The 24,419-nt window shown below is 38.1% G+C and overlaps 1 protein-coding gene and 1 pseudogene across 11 annotated transcripts in view; both read right to left on the bottom strand.

Moving 5' to 3' along the window:
• Eya4 (EYA transcriptional coactivator and phosphatase 4) overlaps positions 1 to 24,419 on the bottom strand; it is a 242,822-nt gene that overhangs the window by 102,073 nt on the left and 116,330 nt on the right. For 10 of the 11 annotated variants that reach the window (XM_076928116.1, XM_076928125.1, XM_076928124.1 and 7 more), the window contains one exon: positions 13,876 to 13,925. In XM_076928116.1, the coding sequence (XP_076784231.1) occupies positions 13,876 to 13,925 (50 nt within the window). Of the gene's footprint in view, positions 1 to 13,875; positions 13,926 to 24,419 lie in introns of those variants that run through there. The other variant, XM_076928119.1, reaches the window with a different exon arrangement.
• On the bottom strand, positions 1,026 to 3,174 carry LOC143440723 (NGFI-A-binding protein 1-like; annotated as a pseudogene).

Raw genomic sequence — 24,419 nt, forward strand, 5'->3', positions numbered from 1 at the left:
AACAAAATGAAAAAAAAAAAAAACCCACTAGTTATAACGTCTAATTTATATATGCCATTCAAATAAAAATATATATTATTTGCTTTAATGTATAGCAAGTTACACATTAGTGTTCACAAGATAAAAACTGTATTCTACTGAAAATGTGTGTGTGTGTGTGTGTGTGTGTGTGTGTGTGTGTGTGTGTGTGTGTGTGTGCTTCTTCTTTATCTGTAAGATTGGAAGTCAGAAACTATGCTACTTAAGGAGACTTTCTTCTGGATTTAAAAATGCAGGTTCTGGGTCCAGGAGAGACAAATGTCAGCTGGAAAACTACTGGATCTTTTAAAACTTGCATGTTAAAATCTACAAACTTGAACTGTAAGACATAGTATTTATTTTTTCTATTTATTTATTTATTTATTTATTTATTTTTTAAAAAGGACCACAAAATTTCTCAAAATGGATTATGGAACACAGGAAATGGTTCATGAAAGTACAGGGATACTATCCAGTGCTGTGGCTAATATTAAAAAGTGAACATTCTATTTAAATGGTATCGCACTAGCTCTACACACAGTGGACAGTGAGACCACAATAATCAACTTCAGGGTAGCAACAGAAGCGCATGGTCCCTAAGATACTTTTTAGTGGGCAAGACGCTGTGGTCCACTAGAAACATTTAGGAAGGAAAAAGCCTTGTAATGGTCGAAAAGCTGTTTACTTGTATTTCTACTGTAAAACTCTTCTACAGATCAAATTGAAAAGTGATTACCTATGTGATTAGAACCTATGGTGCAGACATCTCACCTAACATCTGGCCAACAGATTTCAGTGTAACAGATTAGGAATTCATATCGATGACAGCATGACCTAAAGCAGAACTATAAACAAGACACACACTCCATGTCCACTCACCACATATCATCTTTATCACATTTAGGGCTAACTTACTATGCCTTAATTTGTTTAACATATTCTGAAATATCAATGTCTAAGTCAAGGCTTTGACACATTAATCCATTTATTTCAAGTCCTCTGTCCAACCTTTGTTACATCTCAAGCAGCTGTCATAAATGTAGCCTACCTCATCTTGGGAGTGCTATTCCAATTTTTAATTTGTGCATTGATGAAACCAATTAAAGTGATATTATTTAGTGACAACTACTTATTTCCTATTAATCAAAATCAATGTTACCAAGTATTAAGCACGCAGCCTTCTCCATGGTGTAAACTGTGTATTTATCTTCCATCTTTCTCCAGTCTCCTTGCCAATAACTACATTGCCCAGGCTTTCTTTCTATGACTGCAAAAGTTCTAAATGCTGACACATAACATTTATGGTAAATACACGTAAGTTGACAACAAAATTTCAAGTAAAATGAATGGTATCCACATCCATTCAACTGAAAGGTATCAACACCTAGATTTGCTTCTATAAATTACAAAGACACGTTGTACATTCTTAAATAGTGAATTCCTACGATATTGAGCCTTTCCACACAAGCAACTTACACGGGAAGGTAACTGGTCAGTGCGTGTTACACTGCAATGCTCTCTTGATTCCCTCTTCTGTGGTTGTTGCTTAGTCCTGATGTCCACAGACTATGTGAGTTCTCATGCTTTGGCTATGGTCTTTGAGCTGAATGAGGCAACACTGGTTATTAAGGCCTAATCTTTGATGGAGCATTATCCTTGAATCTGGTGCCATTTCCAAAGAACAGTAGGAGAATCTCAGCTATCTTGAGTCTTCAGGTATCTGAGTCAGGTATCTTGAATCTCAGCTATCCTGAGTCTGTTTTAATAACTTTCTTTTCCAAGGTGAACGCAGAGTGAAGATAGTCTTTTAAAATCCCAAGGCTCTCTGATGAGTGAGACTTCGAATCACTGGAGTAAAGCCTACTCAGCTTCCCATCCACCACAAAATGATGGAACTGTCTGTTCTGCACACTAGGAATTCGAAGATTCAAAGGTCTTTCTCCTTGCCCATGGGAGCCACTAGAAGAGGCTCTGCTCTCTGGAGTTCTGCCTGTAGAGCCCAGCCGTGAGTCTGAAGCCTCTCATTACCAGCCTGGGCACACAGGAGCTCCATCTGCTTCACCATCCCTTTTCAGCCTGTGAACTGAGACCTCACTTCTCACTCTTGGCTTTGGCCAGTATACTGGAAGAGTGTTGGCACAGCTTCCTGGAAGTCTGGAAATCCGTCCTCCATTTTAACTCTCTTTGGAGATAATTCGTCTCTTTCACCACATTTTAACCTGGTGGTCCTGGAAGTGTATCTGTGGGTGACTTCCTGGCCTGGGCAAAAAGCTCATCTCTTCTCGTCAGCAGAGCATTGTCCTTCACACACAGCTGAGCGGCTGCCTCATTACCAGTAATGAGTAATTACAAGCTCATGCAATGTGAGGTGTTTACCATCCTTTCTTTTGGACTCAAATTGCCCATAAATGGCACTGTACTTTCTAATCTCCTCCTCTTTGTGTGGGTCTTCGTCACTCATCTCGAAGATGTGACCAATCATTTTGGCCAACTTCTTATTGTTCTTCAGCAACTTTTTCACTTCATTCAAGTCACTTTTGGGCAGCGTGGTGGCCATCCGCTCCACACACTCGGCCCCAGAGAATGCAGCAGCAGCATCTAGGGCCTCGCTGCTTTCCTTTGGAGAGGCTAGGGAGCCCAGGTCTGCTGGAGAGAAACTATGCTCACTTTCAGTGGTGCGCTGTCCTTGCCAAAGTCTGGATTCGCTGATGCTTTGCAGCGTTAAACTTCCCACCTCTGACTTGCCCTTACCCAAGCTCTGCACGTGGCACATTTAGGGATTTTTAAATGTGGCTCTCGTGAGCTGCCACTCCTTTCCTAACTATTGCAGGATATTCCCAGCCATGTTGGTGATCCCTCTGGTAATTTATAGATTACCAGACTGACAGGAAGGGAAGTCAATGGCTGATTGAAAAGGCCAGGGCTTGTAACCCAGTCTCTCAAAGCCTTCTGAAGCCTTCTAATGCGAAAGGGCTTGCTTGCCATGCCCACGAGTGCCACGATTTCCAAAAATTCCTCTTCTCCAGCTTCACACAGTTGCTGGACATCATCACCACCTTGTTGGATAAAGGTATCAAAGTAAGAAAGTAGACTGGCTTTCTGCAATATTCTATACAGTTGCAGCTCCCCCAGGGTCCTACGTAGGGCTGTGGCCATTACTGTGGATGTTCTTAACCTATGCAGCCCGCCCCGTGTAGGCTTAACCTAGGTGCTCTTCGACAATGGCTCCTGCGGTGGCTGTGGCCCCACCATCGAGGGGGGCAGGGACGCGGTGGGCGCGAGCTCCGTCCCCCGCCCGCCCCAACAACGCTCGCTCGGCCGCGTGGGCAGAGACTCCGGTGGAGGCCGGCGGTGGAGGCCCCGTATTTGTGTTTTATATGCTGCTCATTTTAAGCACATGTGTACATCATTTTAAAGCAAAAATCTAACTAACAGTGGCTCATCTTGCTTAGAAATAATTGTCAAGTGTAATAATACTAACTCTATGCATTTTTTACTGAGAGCATCAAAGTGACTAACAGCAATTGGAATTGTCACGCTGAACTAAGGTACGTCGGTGTCTTCAGGGACTTCCAAGGCACACTGTGTTTATAGTGTGAATGCCAAAATGCCCCATGATCAGCACTTCACATGATTCCGTTTATCCTGTCATTCGTGGTTCAGAGTTTTTCAGTCGCCTCTGCTCTGAGGCTGTCCATTGTCAGCACTCTCTTTGAGAGTCTGGTAGGAAGAACATTGAAGTTCCCATATTTCTTTCCATGACTTAGTTGTATTCTTCCATTTGACCAGTAGACTTACACATGTACTTGTGATGACACAGAAGGAAACAAGCCAAATAGCTGTGTCATCATGCTTTCATCCCTCTGCAGTCCACAGAGGTGCATGAGTGTTTGTCAGATAACCGAGTTTACCAAGTGTAAACTAATTTCCAGTCATTTCTAGAGCCTTGGAAATTAATTACCATCAAAATGAAAGTATTAAAACTAAGAGTACATATTATACATAAATCTTCCCAGCTATTGTCGGGTTGAATATCCTCTCATTAGGAATCTACAGCTAAAGAAAAAGCCTAGTTTAATTCTAGTTACAAGAATTTTAAGACCCTAAAGACAGTTATTTGGCATTGTAAGCATATCCAGAGACAGCAGGTATCAGGTGATAGAAATTCCTAAACACAGGAACAGAGCCTCTGTTCATCCACTGGCTTACTGAAAAGCAAATGAATACACGGACAGCCACTAAGACAACTGAAATTTCATGATTTCATGGGGACATAATGAGTGACATCGCTAAATCTTTAGATATCAAAAATTTTCAATTGTTACTGTAAATCCATCTATGTCTCACAGAAACTTTAAGAGTGTTAGTATTTAAGAAACTAAAGCACTGGTGGGAGGAGCTTGAAGATGTCCACTCAGAACGGAGCTCTGGAGTATTGGAGGACATGAATGGTCCAGGAGAGAGCTGTCCTGTTGGTATGCAACCTCATCTAATAGCATTTGATAGATGAGTGTTTCTGTGTAGTTAGTACCAATTAGTCAAGAAAAAATTATCTGCAATTCATTTATTAAATTCCTAGCAAATATTTTCAAAATTTGGGAAACATAAGAAATTGCTCTTTGTAGTGAGCTTCTATGTGCCATTGTAAACACTGGGCTCATAACGCACCAGTCCCGCCCTGCCTACTGTGTTGCTGAAGTGCACTCAGTTGACCAGCAGCCAGCATGGTATCAGCATAAAGATGTTCATTTAGTTCAGCAATCCTCATGAGGAGAAGCAGAGAGCCCTTTCTGAGCTCCAGCAACTTAACAGGCAGACATTTTCTGACCAGTCTGTGCCCAGGCCCACCTCTAAGAAGCCCAAAGTCCTCTGGTTCTCTGTTATCACTTTTGATCAGTTCCATTGATCATCATGCAGTCTGAAAACACAGCTTTTCCCCTTGAATGTGTTCAGTACTCTTTTTACTCCCAGTGTATCGACTTCAGTCACAGTGTATCCTCATCCTCACATACAGTCATTCTGTACATTGAAGGCTTCTACACACCTTTAGACACTCAATGTAAAGTAATATCAGGGTACGAATTCCTAGAGATGAGCTCCTGGAAGAAAAGCCATCTGTTCTTATTGTTTCCCTAACTGAGCCAACATCAAGTGTAAAAACCAACATCTTCCATGCTCTACGTTTGAATCTAGAACTCCTGTGCTAAACATGCTTCAGGCTCAGAATTAGCATGGGATAAATAAACCCTGGCTGGGGAGATGGCTCAGAGAAATCAGCATTCACTGATTCTCCAGAGAATCTGTGTTTAGTTCCCAAACACACACTGTGATCTGATGCCTTCTTCTAGACTCTACAGGTACACACACACACACATACACATACACGCAGGGACACACACACATAGACATGCACCCACACATGCAGGAGCGAGCAAGTGTATATACACATGAACATACCTGATAGGCATATATACTTTTATTTTAAAAGTAAAATAAATCTTTTAAAAAAAGAATGTGTGAATCCCAATGCTCTATGGGATACAGCAGTGCCAAACCAAGCTCAGAATGTGCTTGGAGATACCTGCCATCCATCCAATTCCATTATTCCTGTGAGAAGTGGATCTTTCCCAAATCCTTAGAGTCTTTGTAAGTTACTAGACACAGCGTTGGGAGATTCTGTGTTTGTGTGTATCTCATAGGAGATCAGATTTGATTCCCTGAATCAAAATAAATAAATAAATAAATAAAGCACTAGACACCCTATTTTCTGTGGTAAATTACTTTGACTGAATGAATGCAGAGCAACTGACAGTCTTCAGAAATACTGCTGCATAAGATTTCTGAGGTGTCAGTTTACTTCAGGAGAGGGTGACCAGAAACAGCTATTTCTGCAATTTATCACTAATAACACGTGGGAAAGTCAGGCATTTTCTCATTGCTGGAGAATAATGCATGCTGTCAGGATGAAATGTTCAGAGTTCTCTTACTCTGTCTTCCACCATGCCTCTTTTAGGCCAAATTGACTCTCTATCTCTGTCTCTGTCTCTGTCTCTGTCTCTGTCTCTGTCTCTGTCTCTGTCTCTATCTACCTCTATCTATATTATGTGTGTGTGCATAAACAGTATATATACATACACATACACATGTGTGTGTGTGTGTGCGCGCGCACATGTATGAGTTTATTAAGAGAAAAGAATGCACTAAATCATGAGAAAAAGTAGGGCCCAATGCCTTTCCCAAATAGCCCAAATGGCTGAGTTTCTTTCAGTCTTCTTAAGCATGTCGTGGTGCTGGCATCCCTGCTTCTGAACATCTGGGCCACAGACGATCTGTCACCACAAGCACAAATTTAATCATGTTATTACCTGGTATGAAAACCATTGGTGACCTCCCCATAACTGTAAGAAGTCTTGCCACAACTTTAACTTTTGGCTGTTTGCATTTGTGTCAAACACCAGGAGTCATTGAGAGTTCATTAGAAAAATATAGTCCAAACCTAGATTTTAATTTTGACAAAATTACCTTCAGAAAGTTAAATGATTTAAACCAGAATATGAAGTACACTAATCAGACAATCCAACAACTAGATTAATTACAGGAAATGCAGAGAACAATTTGCATTCAGACTGTTTTTGAAAGCAGGAGACTGGTCTATTGTACAATAAACACTCAGTTTAGGTGGATGTAGGAAGTCTGATGGAAAGGTTTAAAAAAAGAGATGTAGGAAGAAAATAGTTCCTACATCCATCTTTGGCTGTCAGGTCACTTAGAGATACGTCTTGAGCAATCTCTGCTTTGTAAAGCCCAGTTCACAGATGTTTGGCATATGAAATAAGTCTCCATCTTAGCAAAATGAATGCTCAGCCACAGAGTTGTACCTAGCAGGGGAAAACCTGTCATTTTAACTTTATATAAGCTGAGGACATAAAGTGAATAATGTGGAGATGGGTGTTTGATAAATAGGAAGAAGGGAAGAAGGCTGTGAGTTCTGGGGGTGGGGGGGAAGAAGGGTGTTCTGGATACTTGTAGGGGAGGTATGGGCTCCAGTGGCTTCTAAAAGCCACATTTATGATGCGGTGCTTTGTGATACTGCCTCTCTGACAGCATTCTATTACCTTAGAAAATTATAACACATAAAAAAATGAAGTTCTAATAACTAGGGGGATAAATGGGAAAACTTCATAAAACTTCACTGCTTCATAAGGAGCAGTGTCACTGCAGTCTTTTCCTCAAACTATCCCTGCTGTGTGACTTGCATCCAGACAGAGACACTGAGACAGCTAAGAGAACATGGGGATGAACAGGAGGTGAACCAAAGAACAGGAACCTGGTCCTCCACCTTCTGAATAAGCCAGTCCATTCTTAAGTTCTCTGAGAATTTATACTGTGGCTCAAAAAACAAAACAAAACATAGAATCAGTAAAACTCGAATGGGTCCCTTTCTACTTAACTGTCTCATATTTGCAGTATTAACCATTGAGCGTTAACAAACTATTACAACCAGAGCCCAAACAGCTATATGATCTAATTTACTAGTTCCCAACCTCCTCTATAGTTCCATCACCAGATCGGTAGGGGCTATTTCAATGTATACAATGTATCTTTCCAATTGAAGCTCCTAGCCGAGGTACTATTCCAATGTATACAATGCATCTTTCCACTTCAGCCTCCTCGGAGTGGAGGTACTAGGCCTCTTGAACTATTCCTAGAACTTCAGTTAGAGAATACATACATGAGAAGATCCAACATGAAAGGACAACCAAAACCTAAGCATAAAGCATATCCGAGAGCTATGGAGCAATGATGTTGAGACACTGACGATAAAGTTTGAGTTTAGACCGTCTCTCTCCTTTCATGGATTCACAGATCAGTCTTAGCGCAAACCAATGAACCATCCAAGACTTCACGAGAAATGAGTGTAGTACTTACCTACTCATGTAATCTTGGAAGACCCACTCCAGGAGGTTCAATTCAACGGTTCTAAACCTTCCTAATGCTGAGCCCCTTTAATACAGTTCCTCATACTTTGATGACACCCCCAACCATAAAATTATTTTTGATGCTACTTCATAACTATAATTTTGCTACTGTTGTGAATCATAATCTGTGTTTTCTGATGGTCTTAGAGAACTGCTGTGAAAGAGTCCTTTGACCTCCAAGGGGGTTGAGAACTGCTTGTTTGTTCTAAAAAGTAGGCAACAAGTACAGAGTTAGCTCTAAACTCCACTGACCAATCAAAGTAACTCACCAGAAACTTTCAAAAAAATTTTAAGGAATGACTGCTGACGATATACTTGATAAAAACACACAAAAACCTGAGTTTTGAAGCTTATTTAGATCTTCAATTACGATCAACGCCAGGGATTTTTTTTTCTAAGAAATTTGCTCAGTTTGCTCTCATGACCAAAGGGTCAAGAAATGCTAACACTTGTGGCTACAATGATCCACAAGGCAGAGCCCATCATTTGTCTTCATCTGGCTCCAGCTGCATCCACACCTGTAGGAATCTGTCAACACAGCCCAGAAAAGGCAAAATGAATTAGAAACCCTCCAGTGAATACCAACCAAAATAATGAAGAGAATGGAGAAGAATCCACATGAGGTCAGACTTTGAAATGAGACAAAACATTCCCCATGTAGGGAGGAAGGGATTAAGCTGTATAATGACTTGAGTTAACTAAACCACAAGGGAATTAAACCTCAGTCTTAGAATCTCTATCTGTCCATCAGTCATCTATCATTTCCAGAAGAAGTTTGCTTTATGATGAGAGAGAAGTGGCTTAAATATGTAGGAGGATTGTAGTGCTTTGTGTTTTAATTAGTGATTTTTCTGAATTCTGAAAAACAGCGTATCCTAACAATGTAACCACGTACTGGAAATACTTTTATGGTCGCATGAGCTTTAAAGCTACATTGTATGATTGACAGAAACATAGGTTATTGCAATAATAGTTTGAAGTTTTCAAGATATGAGAAAATGCACCCTATTAATAATGAATTTAGATACATGTTAGAGACAGAATTGCTACATGCTCTGCTGATTTGACACGGTAAAATCCTGGGCAAGATTCCTGAAAGACGACCAGATTTCCCTGCTGAGAAAATAATATAGCATTTAATTTTTGGACAGGCAATTTTCATATATAGAAAAAGATTTAAGGATTCTGGGAGCACTGAATAAGGTTGCTTTACAAGCTAAAAAAAAAAAGAAAAAGAAAAAAAAAAAAAAGAATGGAATGCCTTAACTATGCAATAGGAAGGCTTTCTCCTTGTCTATTATATCTTGTTTTGTCCTGGCAGGCTGTTGTTTCTTGGAGACCTGCTCTTTTATGAAGAGGAAATGAAGGAGTAAATCTGAGGGGAGGTGAGAGGGAGATACATGAGGAGTGGAGGGACAGGAACTGTGGTTGGAATATTAAATAAATAAGTAAATTAATAAAAATAAATGCTTATGTGTTTCTTCATTATAACTGTGTTTTTTTGGTAAATCAATTACTCTTTGGATATTTTTAAGGATAGAGTTGTCATATTAAAAATTTAAAACTGCAGGCAGTATTAGTTTTGAGGTAGGGAATGTGTAGGTACATATTTTATTATTTTGAGATATCTATTAGGCTTGTACACAAAAATATGTGGGCTGCTAAATAAACATATATATCTTTATTATTATTATTATTATTATTATTATTATTATTATTATTATTTATTTTTTTATACTCGAGGAGATTTTATTTCCCTCCTGGTCCCACCCCCAACTATCCCACATCTCATACCACCTCCCCACCCCCATATATATTTTTTAAAAAAACATGAATTAAGTACTTTTAAAAGTGTGTGGTCTTTGAATAAACTCATTGAGGCTTCTTAAACACTAGTGATTAAACTGAAATGAATTTCAACACATCTTCAAAGTTGGCTGTTCATTTTTCATTTCTCCTAATAATCACACCATTAGCAGAAGCTAGGTCAAGAAGACAGAGACCAAAGCTTTTGTTGAGTTCAGGCAATCACTAAGTTCTTAGTAAACTTTTTTTTAACACATGAGGAAGAATAGAATCAATTCTCATTATTACCCAGAGGACTTCACCCTATTCTTTTACTCACTATAAATATTAATATTCTCTCATCTTACCCCCTCTATATCATAATATTAACAACACCCCTTTGGGCCTCTTTAGTGGATTTTTGAGATGGTAATGTGGTCTGGGTGACACCAGGCTGCCATGGGCAGGTAGCTGGCATTCTTCCTGGGGGTCATTTGTCAGTCCAATTTCACCAAAATTTATATTTCCACCATGTATTAAGTAATGGAACAATCACTGCCCAAAAGTGCCTTGTTTTAATTGTATTTCCTCTTATGCCTCTGACTCCTGCTTGGCAAACACCTTCTGCCAGTCAGAGTCTCAAAATAGAAAGGGCAAGAAGTGCTGGAGCAGATGATCAAAAGGAATGTATCGCATATGACAGCGGCTGTTTAACATGGTGGCCCTCTCAGACATTTGTAGCAAATGCAATTAAATAATGAGATAAATTATTTCCTTCCTCCACCAGGAATAGAGGGGAAGAGAAGTAGAAGACTTTTATTTTTGTTATTATTGTTTGGGGTTTGTTATTGTTGTTGTGTGGGTGTGTATAGGTGTGTGTGTAGATGTGTGTTGGTGTGTATTTTCTTTATAAACAGATTCATGGAAACATCTGGCAAAAACAAAAACAAAAAAAAACAATAATCATTTGACCAGGAGCTATCTATCACATAAACAAGAACAACAACATAGTTTCAGAGAGACTTGACTGAGACATAAATTTACACAGCTAAATTTACAGTGACTGTAAAAGAAAAACAGCTTTAAAATAATATTTCAGTTTGTGTCAAGATTCTGTCTGGTAAGAAGCTTAAGCATAGAGTATGTTGAGACATGAGAATAAAACATTTAGGGCTCTTTGTTTCATGCACCTATTTTATGGCTTACATAAGAACAACATACTCTGGACATGATGACCAACAGAGAAGGATGCAAGGCACAGGCAGATAGATATTGAAGGAATGTACATTTTTCTGTGATGTGCATTCTACCCATTTCCCTATGACATTGAGTTTATGGTTTTAGGAGTCAGCAAGTTCGGCCCCTGATGTCTGGCTCTTAACATACACATGGAACATTGCTTCCAAGTTTGCTTCACTTTGCACTGCACGCAGTTACACATTCCCTTTTTCCCAATCTACCACTTACATCTGCAGCCAAAGCATTTCTTTCCAAAAGAGAAATTAAGGCCAAGCAAGACAAAGAATTTGCTGATACATATATATCACTCTGAGAATACTCCTAAGTCTCCACATGCAATTTAATTACTTTCCCACTGTAAAAACATTTCCCATCTGCATCTATTTTGATCACTACAAACCCAAGATAAACACTCTATAAAGCTAGCTAAATACATGAGTGACATTTGCTTTAGGCTCTAAGCAGGGCAACATTTTGTCAGGCAGTGTTTTTCCTGGTGTACATTTTATGCTGGTACATTGTTCCATATGGAGTTCAATTTTCTTAGATTTCTTCAAAATACTATTACCAAATCCTATGCTCTAAAATTTTAAGCTGAAGATAGCATGTTTTGACAATAGTATTCTTTCTTTCTGTCTTGTCTTTGTCCCTCCCTCTCACTCCCCCCCACTCTGTGTGTGTGTGTGTGTGTGTGTGTGTGTGTGTGTGTGTGCGCGCGCCTTAGTGCCAATTTGGGCATCCCCTAGACCTAAGACTTCCAACAAAGCTGATGACCACTGAGTATGTATCATCAGGGTAGAGCTCATCCAGGAGAAATGTCAGCCATAAATAAATGTCTAGCATCCTGAGTTGAAAATGTCTCTAGGTCATCCAGAAGGTCTTTATATCATGGGTTTCGCTAAGATTTGTTTCTTTTATTTGTTTTCAGTTGTTTAAGGTTTATTGTTCTTACAAAACTGAATTCCCAATTTACTCATTTTATGGGTAATTTTAAAAAATAGCTAACTCATGGCAAACAATTGTGAATTCTAAAGAACCCAAACCCTTTTTAATTTACAAAGCTATATAATATTAAATAATAGGACATATTTTAAACAATTTTTAAAACCAGTCATTATTCATCTTAAAAGCAAAATTATTCTTTCTGTTCCTCTCTTTCTTTCTTTCTTTCTTTCTTTCTTTCTTTCTTTCTTTCTTTCTTTCTTTCTTTCTTTCTATTTTTGCAGTGTTGACTTTAAACCTAGAGCCCAAGCCTGTTATATAAACCTCTTGTCACTGAGCTACACTTACCTTAAGATCATATTTTCATCGGCATACAGGCAGATATTTTCCACACAGAAAAGAGTTCTAGGACTAAGATCATTAAGCTTTGTAATTGTGTCTTTCTTTTCTAACTCAGTGATACCATTTGTAACTAAGAGTAGATTGTTGCTGTAGCTTTCTGCTCACTTAAAATGTACCTGATGGTATCAAAAGATTCTGAATAGAATAGGGTACAAAATATTTGACATGAAATATTGATAATAAAGATAATTATCTTGCCATTTTCCAGCTTGCTCCCTCACATATTTTGCCTAGAAAATTATCCAATTACTTATATAAATCTTATTAAATAAATCATAGGTTTGTTAGTCATAGATGCAGTGAAATTATTAGGAAACGTCCCAGGAACAGGCTCCAGAGCTCTCTCCCCTCCTCATACATTGTAGATTATGTTGCTTTGTAGGCAAAAATTTGGTGATTAGTTTACCTCGTCAGGCCTTAATATACAGAAATTATTCAACCCTATTTTGACAAGTAATTTTAAAGACAGAAGGCCAGGTATCAGTAATTCTGGATCATTATATATGCTTTTAAATTACCTAAAGGAAAGGTGTACATACAATCATTTAATTTGTAGAAGAATCAATTACAAGAATATCCTACCGAACAAGAATGACTTGACTGGTAAATGGATGGTCTATGATGTACATTGACTCTTCAAAAGAAAAGCAGGGTGCCTTAGCCATTTAACGAGATCTGAATTGCTCTGGTATCACTATTCCTATGCAGAAAAGGACACAGTACACCAGTACACATGTCATAATAATCAGTATCTTAATGACATAGAGCAAGTCATACCATTAGCATGGTAAGGATGTGTGCTTTTTATTGTCATGGTATTCATAAAAACTTTGACTTGTCCATTTAAAACTGAATCCTGGATTTTGAAATGAAAACAGTAGACAGTACACAGGCTTAGAGCAGATCTGTTGGGCATCTGGTCCAATCACAACTAAATGCTATTAAATTCTTATATGAAGGGCGTAACAATTTTAGTTTATCTCTTCTACCAGTTTCCCTAAATGATAGCTAGAATGTTAAGTTGATTTTGAGATTTTTTAATTTGTTAGTATTCTCAAAATGCAGTCACATTTCATTAGAAAGAAAAATATGGAGTTTAATAAAAAATAGATTCAATGATTGTTCAGTACTGAGTAAAATTCCAGAAATAAACACTTTATAAGAAAGTATTAAAATGAAGGTTTTAAAATAATATCCATGGAAAAATTTTGAAGTGTGGCTAGAGATTCTTGTATTATTCTTTGAAGTTTACTTTAATCTTGCTCTTTTAAAATGGAACTTTTTGATTAATAATATCTTTGCCAGGTATGCATACTATCACTCAATCTGTCTGTCTGTCTGTCTATCTGTCTGTCTGTCTATCTATCCATCCATCCATCTATCCTTCCATCAATTCCTTGAAAACATCAGTGTTTCAATCTTTATCTCATCAGGTACAGAGTACAATGACTTGATAGCTTTCCAAAACTGCAATTTTTTCTTAATGAAGTATTGATTTTTATTACTGTACCTGGAATTCTGAGCTTCTGAAACATCTGATTCTGGGCACGTTTTCTTTACCTGTAGGAAGAGAAAACTAGTTATTCTCTTATGAGAATACAACTTCCTCCCTCAGAGTCACTCTTTAAATACAAAGTGGCTTTGGCTCTGCCCACTAACATCTCTGTACACTATTCCCCACATTCTATAGTGATAGTGTACAGCACTAGAATCTACATCTCATTATTGTCACAGGAACAGCTGCCAAATGCACTTCCCCAGCCTCCATCACTCTGTAAAATATGTGCTTAAAACAGCCGCGGACCAGAAGAACAAAGAAACCAAAGAAACAAGTTCTTCAGTCAGAAACTAGGGAGTTTCACTGTTCTCAGTCCAGTAAGAATGTTATGACAGCAGACTGGCTTCTGTCTCCTTCTAAAGCACATAACAACAACAATAGTAAAAGCACTAATGATACTATTGCTGTGGTAAATTTCTATCATCTCAATCCTGACTGAGCATTGGATACATTCTCAGCACGTCAATTAAGTTTGAACATTGTCCACTTTCCACACAGGTTTGCAGTGTCATGCATCAACTCCAGATTAACTTTTAGCTTTTTAACCCATAATACAGGCAAGAAATGAAAAATAGTGTTTCCTTCTGGGGGTTGCCACCCACTTCTATGTTGAGGTACCCAGGTCACCTTCTACAAGTAAGAGAAAACACAAATCTATGCTCTTTTCCAGATAACTGTCTGATTTCTATTTTTTTGGGGGGGGGGGGTGGTTTGTAAGACAGTGTCTCATGGAGCCCAAGATGGCTTGAACTTTTTCATTCCCTGCCTCTATCAGCTAAATGCTGTGATGACAGGCATATGGTACCTTACCCACTTCAATACTGTGGTCTTATATGAGTGTTGTACGTTCAACAGACTCTTCAGAAACTCTTCAGTTCATATTAGGAACATACAACATACATTCTCATGTCACATATTATTGATGTGTGCATTAAAGAAGCACTTCTGTGCAACCTACAGAATCATGTAGTTTTAACCATAAGCATGCAGCCTGGAGTGGGAAAGAATGTCTGTTTAATCAATGTAAAGCATGCTTACATTTGAGTCACAACCACTGCAAAATAAATCACTCCCTCTGCAAAAGACAGTTTGAATTTTAAAGAACCACTACTGATCTTCAGCTCACAATATAACTCCTTCCTCTTCTGCTGTCTCAGAAGAAGGTCAAAAAGTAAACACTCCAGTCCCTATGTAGACCTTCAAACATCAGTGGCTTTTGCTTCAGTTCTTAGACTAGACATGTTTGTTATCTGGAAAACCCGCTTTGTTTTCCAGCTTAGTCATGTTTGTGAATCCATCGTCTGGGAAATCAACCATTTCATTAATCAGCTCTATATGCCTCCATTTTTCTTTCTGTTTATGAAAATAACACTGACTACCAACAGAGAAACTGTAATTCTGTCCTTGAAGTGACTTCGATACTGGGAGAAAGAGGAGGGAAGAGCCATTTTCACAATAATTAAGGAGAGAAAACACACATGGGGAGAAAGAAAAAGAATGACGCTTTTCTTTTTTTTTTTTTAACTGTTTTATTTATTTTTTATTAGATATTTTATTTACACTTCGGATGCCATCCCCTTTCCCCATCCCCCCCCTTAGAAAACCCTTATCACTTGCCCCCTTTTTCTTTTTGCACATATACATTTTTTTAAAAAACTGTTAATCATAGGCTTTATAAGTATGGTATTGCTCAATCAGAGGTGTAACCCACTACCCAACCTAGGTATATCAACTATCTTTGACTGGTGGAGATACATGAACATCTGCCTCCCTGTCTCCCCCCTCTTTCTCTCTTTCATCACCTTGCTTCTCCTCTCCTTCTTCTCCTTCTCTTCTTACTCCTTCTCTCCCTCTCAGTACTCCTCCCACCTTAGCTCCTCCTACATATCACCCTTCCTGTTAAAATGAAACTTTTCTCTTAAAATATAATTAGAGCTTAATTATGCCAATTTGTACCTGTGAGGTACAAGATAGTCCTCATACCCAGTCCAACATTTTGTTGACTAACCAGAACATCTGTCGTCTCTCCTAACTATAATACTTAGTTCTGAACCTGGCTTTTTCCTTGGCTTTAGGATGAATGTCAGCTGACGACCATCTACTCAAATCTTTTCTCTCAAGGTAAATAGCTAGAATTGGTTATAAGGCTATAAGTTTTCAACCCCGTCAGAAATCCAGAATGACTGAGTTAACTATAATTGTGGGAAGCACAAAGCATAGCTTCTAAAACTTAGCCAATTTATAGAGACCGCTGAACACCTGGACAGTCCCTATACTACAAAATGTTGGAGCATCTGTTCTTCCACCTTCTGGCCAGGTTCATCTGACAGACCTTAGTGCTGCAGAATTATTAAGGGCTGAAAACTCTGTCTAGGCAGATATAATCAGTTGACTGTTCTGCAAGTGTGTCCTTTTCTGGACAGTAATTTGTCTGCAGATGGAAAGAGGCAATTCTTGTCTAGTGGCTGTCTCACCACAACTGGAGTAACTCCAAAGATGCTCAATTTCTTCTTAGAATTCAATATAGGAAGCTGTCAGGAGCAGACAGGTCTCTAATCAAATTGAACATTAATACAGAAATGCTTGTCAAGTCAATTCTGTGGATTTCTGATTTTTTGAAAACCAACTACCCATGTAAGGTAATCTGGACTGTTGCCTGTTCACTCCACTCAGCTATTTCTAAATAAAACATAGAAAACACCCTAACAATAAACTCCCACCCATGAATTTGCTGTAGTCCCTTAACTCACAGGCTGACCATCTCAAATCAGTTAAAAAAGTTAAAAAGGACTGGGTCTAAGCCTTGTATTCCTAAGTGTGTTATACAGGCACAATGCCTATGAGAGTAACAATATTCATCTCACTCTTATATCAATAAGAGGCTCGTACCAATGAAAACCTTAAAATTTGTAATCAGAGTAAATTGGTGCTGTTTAAGAATTTATATCTTCATCTTCATACTAATAGGTTATGGCTATGCAATAAACCCTAGCTACTCCTCTCTATTCCCACAAAACCACTACTTTTCCCTAGAAAGACAGCCCAACATTTACCACCTTAGTCCCCAACCCAGGGAATAGGGGCGCTGACTCTTCATTAGCTTCTTCAAGCTGACTATGGGCGTTGAGATATTAGAAGAGGAGTGGGGGGAAGAGCGAATTGATAAGCCTCTGATGCTGTGTCTTCACTGCCTCCAGATGGAATTCCCGGACCTCAGAGGTTTGAGCAGGTCTGCCCAGCTTGCTTGTTGAGTAGATACACCAGGCTGATCATTCTGCAATATACAATTCTAAGATATTGCCTGAGTTAGAGCGCCTGGGATCCCCGCTTCCTCTGGGTTCTTGGAGGTTGGGGGCAGAGCTGCCACCCAAGATCTGCTCAGTGCTCTGTCCCAGACTGGAAGGAACCAGTGTTCCGGGCCGGGAGTGACTTCCTGGGTCCTTGGTGGGTTCCGGTTACTCCCTGTTTAGGGTGGGCCCTGCTGTCTGCTTACCTAAGATATTGCCTGAGTTAGAGCGCCTGGGGATCCCCGCTTCCTCTGGGTTCTTGGAGGTTGGGGGCAGAGCTGCCACCCAAGATCTGCTCAGTGCTCTGGCCCAGACCAGAAGGAGAATGACGCTTTTCTAGTGCTCTGGCCCAGACCGGAAGGAGAATGACACCCGGTTTGGAACTGTCCACCGAGGCCTGGTTCTTAGTGGATTTGTAAATAAAGACAATGCCTCTTCCTTTCTTAGGAAACATCAGTAAGTAACAGATCATCAGGGAGAGTTAGGGTCCCATGATCCCTGTTCCCATCCGTGATCTTTGTCAGAGCAGGTCTTGTGCAGACCCAGCAAGCATAGCCTGCTCTGTGTAGAGCCTCGAGGATGACATTTGACAACCCAGTAGTTGAAAGGCAGGTGGGGGATAAGAAAGGTTGGGCATTAGAGCAATTGGGACACATATACATGTATGAGATATCAAAGAGCACACTTGGTTGGTAAAGTTATGTTTCTGAAACACAAATGAGTTAAATACTCAAAACTAAACGACTATTCAAACTTATAAAGTCTTTGATGGTTTTATAAATATAAAATAAGAACTAAACAGAAAGACATCATGATACAGATTTCCTGTTTTACTGATATTTTTCCTCTACCAGCGCCTGTAAAGAACTACCAGATGAGCACACAGAAATCACCCTAAAGTGCATGCCACTTTCCTCCAGAGGGTAACTTTGGGACTGACTGAAGAATCCTTAGAACACATCAGTGGACACTCACAATCTCGTAACTAGTGCTCAGGCTAGTTTTTAGGCTTATAACTTATACTAATAAGAGGAATCTGCTATACTTTAGCCATTATTAGAGTTATATTTCAACTTCGATGATTATTAATATTATATCCAATCAGCTCATGAGGGAAAAATAGTCTTTAGGCTTGTAAGAACTGCATAAGAATTGAGCAAGCGTATAGTAAGTGTGTAGAGAACAAACTAACTCTGCCATAAGGAGATGAGAAAAGAAGAAAATGAACTGACCTCTGAATTGAACATTTGAGGCTGTAAACAAAAACAACTCTATGTACCCCAAAGAAGGTATTCTACCATCAAGGAGTTGGCCAAACAAATCATGTGATAATGCCCCTATACCAGGTAAAAAACTTAGAAATTTACCTTCAGGTGGTGCAGACTGCTGGAAAGCTCTAACATACATTTGGAATGGGTACAGCCTAGAAGGTAGGTAAACAGGGACACAGTGGACGCTGAAGGGCAGAGTCGTCCACTATAGCACAGACAATGCTTGCTCATTAAGTGACTCAGCAGCTTAGCAGTGAGGATAGCTAAGATCCAAGCTGAAATAGGAGCCAAGGGGGGGAAATGAAAGGCGGTTTGTACAGACATTTCTGAATAAAACTGACTGGATATTACAGTTGACAGAAATATTAATGTGATCTGAAAATTGTGCCTGTCTTTGAAAATCTGCAGCTATACTAAAGTCCAAACTCTTTCTGCTTCTTAGTGGCGTCTAATTTCTGCTTGCTTATTTATTCATTTACTCTCATCTGCAGATTCACATGTAAACTGCTCTACTGTGCCCAGCCTCTATCTGATATTTTAATCAATAGTGAAAAAGTTAAACAGAACTTCAGAAAACTTAAGATATTTACTAAGTTTATTACATTCCTTGATGGTGGGATACACCTGCCTTGTACTCACTCAATGCATTTTCTTACTCATGCATGTTCTGGAAGAGAGCATGTTCTCACAAAATGCACCACCTCTGTCCCCAGTAAAAATTACAGCTGACTTGGAACAAGAAGGACTGCAAATAAGGCTAAAACTCATGGTCATAATTTAAATGCAAATCCTGGTTTTCATAGAATATCCATGAGTTCAAAGACAGCGTTGACTACGTATATAGTAAGAGTCTTGCTCCAAAACCCAGCTAACTAGGTAAGCAGTAAAAGTAAAAGAGAGATAGGTAGATAGATAAAGAAATAGGTAGCTAGGTATGCAGATATATAAAAAGATAAAAGTTAGGTAGAAGATTAGATGGATATATAGATAGATGACAGAGAAGTAGATAGATGATAGTAGATACATACATACATACATACATCATACATACTTAAGTACATACACACATAGATACATAGATAGAAAGAAAGATACATAGATAGATGCATGCATGCATGCATACATACATATATACATACATACATAGGTAAATAAATACTTAGGAAGAAGGAAAGAATGATACATAGATAGGCACATAGATAGATAGATGCATAGATACATAGAGATACATAGATACATAGATTTAAAAAAAAGGAAGGATAAAAAGAAGAAAATAAAAGAGCCAAGTTGCACATTGGTTAGACAACTTGCCCGAGTTCTGGCATTAACTTTAACTTGCTAGGAAACAAGACTAAAGGGTATATGTTAAGCCTGTCTTCTTCTATGCTGCATTTTCAAGTTGTTTTTATTTTTTAAATTTCCCTCTCTCCCTCCCTCCTTCTCTCCCTTCTTTCTCCCTTCTTTTTTTTCTTTCTTTCCTAGGTATGGTTGAAATAAAGAAATGTGTACTTATTTAATGTACATACTTTTATGAGTCTGTGATAAGAACATAACTGTGATGTCATCATCATAACGTGTTATGAAGATATCAATCACTTCCAAAATTCTCATCCTACTTGTGTGCTTGGGCTAAGAAAACAACATAAGACCTACTTTGTTTGGAAGTGTTTAAATGGGTAGCAGACTGCTGTTAGCTGTAGGCACTATGTTGAGCAGCGTGTCAGAGCATCCATCTTATCCAACTGAAATTTTGATCTGTGAACTCACAAACTCCATGAAATAAAATTAAAGTTTCATGGATCACTTTCCAAAAAAGACCACACTTGTTAACTTCTTACTGTACATCAATCTCTAAGCACACCTTTTACATTGGGCTACTGAAATAGCTGATTGTTTTAAAATCAAAGACAGGTAACATTTAAATTCAAGATAAGGAAAAAGAAAGGAGTCTCCAAAGGTTACCCTGGTATTTCTAGCATCTACAGTACAGCGCCACTCTCCCACTAGGTACAGTCGAGGTTTGCTGTGAGAAGCAACTTCCTCTCTATCAATATGCTCTCTCATAGCAAGACGTTAGTGAAAGTCAGAGAAATAGTAGCTAGTATCCATGCACACAGACGAACAGGATTCCAGCATCTCAACAGAGTGGCCAGCAAAGAAACACAGCCATGGCTGCTGACTACTTAGAACTCACATCATGGCTGGAGTAAACTAATTCATTCTCTGCACAAACACACACTGGACTTCAAAAAAATCTCAACCTTGATGAGAGAAAGTAAAATATCACTGTATTGTTTATGTTGGAAAATGAGATGAGATCTTAAATATATTAGGTCTGATAAAACATTTGCCCTCGTGTCTTCTTTTATCACGTAGCCCCTAGGAAATTTAAAATATGGTTGTAACAGTTTTCAACTGAGTAGCTTTGACCTAGACTATCAAGAGCCTGACTTTGGGGCTCATGTGATCTACAAGAAGTGATGGATGAGGAACATGTTAGTGAGAAACAAGAGAAACAATGCCAGTAGAGATGAGCACACAGAAGAAAACAAAGAAAAATGATTGAAGAGAGAAAGCACGCCAATATTATTTTAGTCAAACAATCACCATTTATACACTCATCTTCCTATTTCAAATATAATATATTGTTCAAAACTGTTAGGCTGTATTTACCTGAGCAATGTCAGAATAATATAAAATAAGTTCTACAGAATGTGAGATTTAATATTACAAATAGTATTTTAAAAGCTAGAACATATAATTTTTTAGAATTTTTTTTATTATGACAAACATTGTAAAGTCTAAATATTAAGCCACACATTTTCCTCATGTTTTCTAACCACTAGGTGCCTTGAGAACACAATCTTTTGAGAGAAAGCAGAGGCAACTCCTAAGAAAGTGCATAAATAAGAATGACCTTTTTTGATATTACTAATCGTCTTTTCAAAAAGCTGGAATCAATTACCACAGTTATTTCCTACTTTATCTTGCTGTTTCAGGTTCCTGAAACATTCACAATACATTCATAACTTAAGGAAAACGATATTTTAGAGAGGCCATTTTTCAAAATTTAATGTTTTCAAGTCAACCTTCCATCTCATAACTTCTCCTACAGAGAAAATTAAAGATCAATTCTGAAACTGTAAATCTCAGACAAAAACAACAAAACTGAAAGTTTCTCAGTATCATGGACAAGTTACTATTCATATCCTTTGGGTGGTGGTGGAAGAGACTTTGTTCCAAATCTATGAAAAAAATATAAACTTTTCTATTCAAAACTTTAAATACAGAGAATAAAGTAGAAATTACTGTCAGCAACACTTTAAACTTGTTAGCTTTACTTCAGTTTCAAACATGAGTGTTCTAAGTGTAGATCTGACTGGACAAATAATACTTAAAGGACATTGTAAATCAAGATGTCATGTATATGTGTATACTTTGCAAAGTCTCTTTTATGACTGGGTGGAATAAAATTGAAGAATAGCCTAATACCACAGAACAGCAATAGTCCTATTTTTTTTATGTTCTGAAATAGTGAAAATTATACTTCCTGAAATAGCAACTATTATGTGACTTTTTCTCAATTCATAACACAAAGTTGCATCTGTTTCAAAGAAAAACTGACATAATCTCCTTAGGTACTATATCAATGCCACAAATTAATATTCCAAATAAAACATTCAATGAAATAAGCATAAAGATTATAAAACAGTAGTGTTACATGTACATGAGTGTGTATGCTGTATACTGCACATACAAATGTGCCCACATACATATGAACACAGATGAATGCATAAAGGTACAACACACACACACACACACACACACACACACACACACACACACACATACAAGAAGACAAAACAAATAACAAAGTGGAAGTTTTCTTCCCCTGCAGTATTTGTTTCTGGTTCTCAGTGTAGGGGCCTTGGTTTGGGGAGGAAGGTTAAACAAAATCACACACTAGGGAGAAATTATGTTTAAGTGGAAAAAATCCTAGGTCTATAACTCTCGATCAACAACCACCACCACAATAACCTTCCAATTGTTTGATAGCTTGTCACAAGGCTGTGTGCTTGAAAAATAACTTATTACCATAGCACAGGAAAATAAATCATAATTATTTATGTACTGTTCATAAGCATGGAACCAGATGTCAAACCAAATCAACCCTTAAAATTCTCCTACATCTATTTTCTCCTTGGCTATGCCATAGTCCTTTGTCATCTGCCAGAAATACCACATGCTCTATGAATTATTTAGAAATATTTCAACCCCTCCCAATGGTATGTTGTTTCATTATCACCCAACAGGGCAAAGGTAACTCAGAACTTAAAATGCCACAAGAGGAACTGAGAGATGCCATAACATATTGTATTACAGCTCAGGGGGAAAGCTCCCATCCTGCACTCCCTCCCCTAGTGTGGAAACAAGACTAAGTCCTCCATTTTTAAGAGCTTACATAAAATACTGCAGATAAGTGTTTTTAGATGGACTTGTTTTCTCCTTACAAATATGCACAATAAATATCTTCCTGTTTCTTGTTTTTTTTTGGCTTTTATTAACATTTACTCATTAATTTTTAAAGTCCAGTGTATCATGAAAAAGGCACAATTTATTATCACAAACAATCAGAATGGGATATTCTGCCTGAATTGTGAGGTGCTGTGTAATGAACACAATACAAATTTGGTTGAATCTGCTGCAAACAAAGAAACATAGCTCATTGTACTTAGCAGTCACAAGGAAACAGGCAAGAATAACCCCCCACTTTTGCACATCATCATCTTTATTGTTAGGTTTCCCTCTGTGGAAGATAAAATATGAGTTCTCAGGACTAATGTTTTAAAATAATCTCAATAATTTATCCTCAACCCCTAAGTAGAGAAAACTCGGTAATGTTTTGGCATCGTCTTCTACAACACGACACGACACCCTTTTCAAGATATTGGAATGTTATGGCCACGAGGTTAAGAAAAACTCTCCCATATATACCTGCCAAGAACAACAGGACCCAAGCAACTCAGCCCTCTCCCGCTTAACAGAGTCAGCTCCTCTTAATCACAAAGCCTCAGAAGAGTTTGGCCATGGGCACAGATCACACATCACATTTTAAAGTGTAAGTATCAGTTACTGTGTAAAACGCTTTAGTTCAACTAACATCACTTGCCTATTATGTGTAACTGATAACTGGCCCTCCCAAAAGGAACAGCTCTTCTGGAGAGATAGTTCCTGTTGGGAATAATAATAGCATTGTTGAATCCATATGCAAATCTCTTTCTTTCCCTCCCTCCCTCTCTCCTCCTCCCCCTCCTTCTCTTCCCTCTTTTGTGAATTCTGAAAAATCACATTTTTAAATCATACATTTGAAAGCCCTCTTAATGTAGCAAATAGAAACATCATTACTCTGATACGAACTAGGAAATTCTTTAACATTTAAAACAAGTTTGTATGATGCAAACAAAAATGTAAAGGCAATATTAAATTGTAATTTGGTAAATTTATTTACATTCATGCAAGTATTATTGTACAACTCATTGACACAAAGAATATATACATAAAGACTCATATTTTTCAAACTTTATGCTCTTGACCTATTAAATGGCTATTTAAAAACATTCTAAAAATGTAGAATGATTCCTTAGATTTAAATTTATACCACACAAAAAGCGTATACTAATAGTATGGTACATTTTAACCATTTTCTGCAATATTGTACAATGTTCTAAATTTTTTGGAATCCATTCTAGGCTAATTTTTCATGAAATGTTTCTTGCATGTCAATTGTCATTTTAAAAGAAACCCTTTTCTCCCTAAGTCCTAACCTAAAAATGAAATTCCTCTGACAGAACTAATACAACACAGATGATATAGTATAATATACACTCTAAAAACCACAGATAACATGTTTTCTTTTTGACTTGTTTTCCTATCAAAC

Source organism: Arvicanthis niloticus, chromosome 30 (assembly GCF_011762505.2).
Source record: "Arvicanthis niloticus isolate mArvNil1 chromosome 30, mArvNil1.pat.X, whole genome shotgun sequence".
NCBI classification, from domain to species: Eukaryota; Metazoa; Chordata; class Mammalia; order Rodentia; family Muridae; genus Arvicanthis; species Arvicanthis niloticus.